The following is a 2,577-nucleotide window of genomic DNA, read 5'->3' on the forward strand; positions in this document are numbered from 1 at the left end:
TTCACAATGCTTTTTTTCTGCTTCTGAAAGTGTTTCTCAATTCTCATTCTAGCTCTTCCTCATTAGGACAGTGGGATGTGAAAAATGGACAGTTCTCTGAGCCTACAGCCAGGCCCCAGAGGAGAGGGGTGTTTCTGCCACTCCACTTCCCCCAGGCCAAACTGCACTGCTGTCAAAGCTAAGTGCCCTTGGTAAGACTGAGCTGTGTGATGTGCTGGCAGCAGTACCTGGGGTGTGCTGGCTGGCACAGCTGTTGCTCACAGCTGTAGCAGGTGGCTGCAGGTGTGCAAGACTGGCAGAAGCTTTGTCGTAGCTCTTTCTGTGAGGTGTCCTATTCCGAGTTGTCATCTGGTGGTGACCACGGGGTGTTCTGGGTGTCTGGTGTCCAGCTGATGGTGAGTCTGCTGCTTTGTGACCTGTTACCTTGAGATCGGTGCTCTCCAGGGAAATGTCCCAAAGTTCAGGATCATCTAGAATGAATGAGAAAGTGACCCATGCCAACAGTGTTGTACTACAGGAGTGGCAGTAACTCCAAGACCAGCACACTCTTTTCCTACAAGTGGTGGCCACGAAAATTTAATCTGTAAAACATCTTTTCTGTCAGTGTGCAGCAGGGAAACAGTACTGCCCCTTGTGCTCTGCACTTGAGCCATGTCCACGTGGGACCCGAACAGCCACAGCTGGATTAACACCTCCCTCCCCAGTGTTGTGTTTCTGTGCAGTACAGCCTCAGGAAAAGGGTTTACCAAAGAGGTATGAGAGCTTTACTGCAAAGCCTAAGTGTGAAACTCCTCATAGTGATGGCCACAGTCTCCCTGCCTCTCAAGCAAGGTTTGTGTTGTTAAGGTCACATTCACACCTCTGTTATTCCAATTCTTCAGAACTTTTACATTTTATTCTGGAGAGCTTATTTCAGTGCTAATGATTCAATACTCTATTATCACCTTTTTTTGTCTAACCTGCAAAGAACTCTTCTATTGCTAGCTCCTGCTGTACTGCTGCTGGAGTGCTGTGCTTCATGGGAGGGTCGGGAACTGCTGGAAGAAGGGAACACAAGAAGAGATTACTATCAGCAACACAGACGAACCCTTTGCTCCTTAACAGAGCCTAAGTCTGAATGTAACCAGCAGCTGCCACCGGGTACCCTGTTTTTTCCTGGAGATTGTTATGATTTGGTAGCAGGGTATGGAATAGGTAAGATTCTGCACCTGATGACATCTGACAAGAGCAACTGTGCTACTTTACAGTGGCTTTTTAGCCTGCTTCCCCCATCTCCAGGATCTTGCTTATCACACAGCTGTCCAGACTTCCCCATGGGTAAAGGGCAATGTGTTAGTAGCTAATGCAGGGTCTGTTTGCCTGCAGCTACTGCAGCCTCAGCTCGGGAGGTTAATGGTACTGACAGCAGCTGCTTCAGGGTGGCTAGAAAGCTGCAGTTTTAATGATGCAGGTTTAGACTTGATATTGCTGACACTTAAGAGAACATAGAGGAAGAGAAAACATGATAACCCTCCTTCCTTTGGCCTCAGAGGTGTGTTGATAGCCCATGAAGCTGGGAGGCTCCTGCACTGAGGGGAACGTGTGCCTGCCAGCAGCTACTCTGCAGACTGTTGGGTTTCCATGCCACAGCTCACCCTGTTTGCTGCTGGGAGCAGCTCCTGGAACCTGAGGCTTTTTCTCCATTTGCTCCCGAAACTGTTGCTGTAGCTGCTTCTGTCGCAATTTCCGCTGGTAAGTGGCATCACATTCACTGGCCAAGGAGTCTGTGCTTCTGTCTCTCCCCATGAGAAAGCAGAGTTAAAACAGCATTTCAGCAATGCTATTTTATGAAGAGAAGAAGTCATTAAGAAATGACAGTAAGGAAAGTGCAAGTTTAGTGGATTTTCTGGCATCAATCCACCTTGGACTGTCCATGTGCTTTGAAAGGTACAGTAACTTCTTATACAGCTTAGAAAATCCATTTATAATAGCAGTCTCACCTGGGACTGTTTGGCTGTTTCTGATCCACTGTCACCACAGCAGCCTCTGTCTGACCAGGCTTACAGTTAGATGTCACCTCACAGTGCTGTCTCCCTGCTATGTTCTGCCTTCCCAAACAGCTATAGTATCTTGCTTCCTCTATTTCAGGCTCATAGTCCTGTCTTTTAGCTTTGACCAAATCTAACTCAGGGGGAGCCTAGTAAAGGAGAAAAAAGAAAACATATTCAGAAATGTCCTTAATCAAGTTAACGAAGTAAGTGCAGGTTGTTTCTATATAGTACTGTTGAAAAATATACATATTGCTTGTTCTAGGTGGAACACTAAATTAGGAAACTGAAATGCATTTTCAGTATGCCATTCAGTCAGTCATTGAATTCATGTGACTTTGTGTTAGTTCAGTTGTTCAGTGCCTTGAGGCAGATAGTCCCTGTGCCCCCACACTGCTTTGCTGTGAGACCAGGTGCAGTTTTACAGCTCCTCAGAGTCCCACGAGGCTGTTAGCTATGCCAGTTCTGTTTCTATGCTTGTGTTAAAAGTCACAGCAAACCTTTACTCACTTCTGCAACCATGACACCACAGAGGAAGGTAGACCATTCC

At 46.8% G+C, this 2,577-nt stretch overlaps 1 protein-coding gene across 1 annotated transcript in view; it reads right to left on the reverse strand.

Annotated features, from left to right (window-relative positions):
* Nucleotides 1-2,577, reverse strand: part of RAD52 (RAD52 homolog (S. cerevisiae)) — a 7,362-nt gene that overhangs the window by 82 nt on the left and 4,703 nt on the right. Inside the window, exons 7-10 of the mRNA XM_009076392.1 lie at nt 1,980-2,176; nt 1,635-1,771; nt 960-1,037; nt 228-470 (exon numbers count right to left, since the gene is read on the reverse strand). Coding sequence (XP_009074640.1) covers nt 228-470; nt 960-1,037; nt 1,635-1,771; nt 1,980-2,176 — 655 coding nt within the window. The remainder of the gene's footprint in view (nt 1-227; nt 471-959; nt 1,038-1,634; nt 1,772-1,979; nt 2,177-2,577) is intronic.

The sequence above is a fragment of the Acanthisitta chloris genome, unplaced genomic scaffold (genome assembly GCF_000695815.1).
Source record: "Acanthisitta chloris isolate BGI_N310 unplaced genomic scaffold, ASM69581v1 scaffold37276, whole genome shotgun sequence".
NCBI lineage: Eukaryota > Metazoa > Chordata > Aves > Passeriformes > Acanthisittidae > Acanthisitta > Acanthisitta chloris.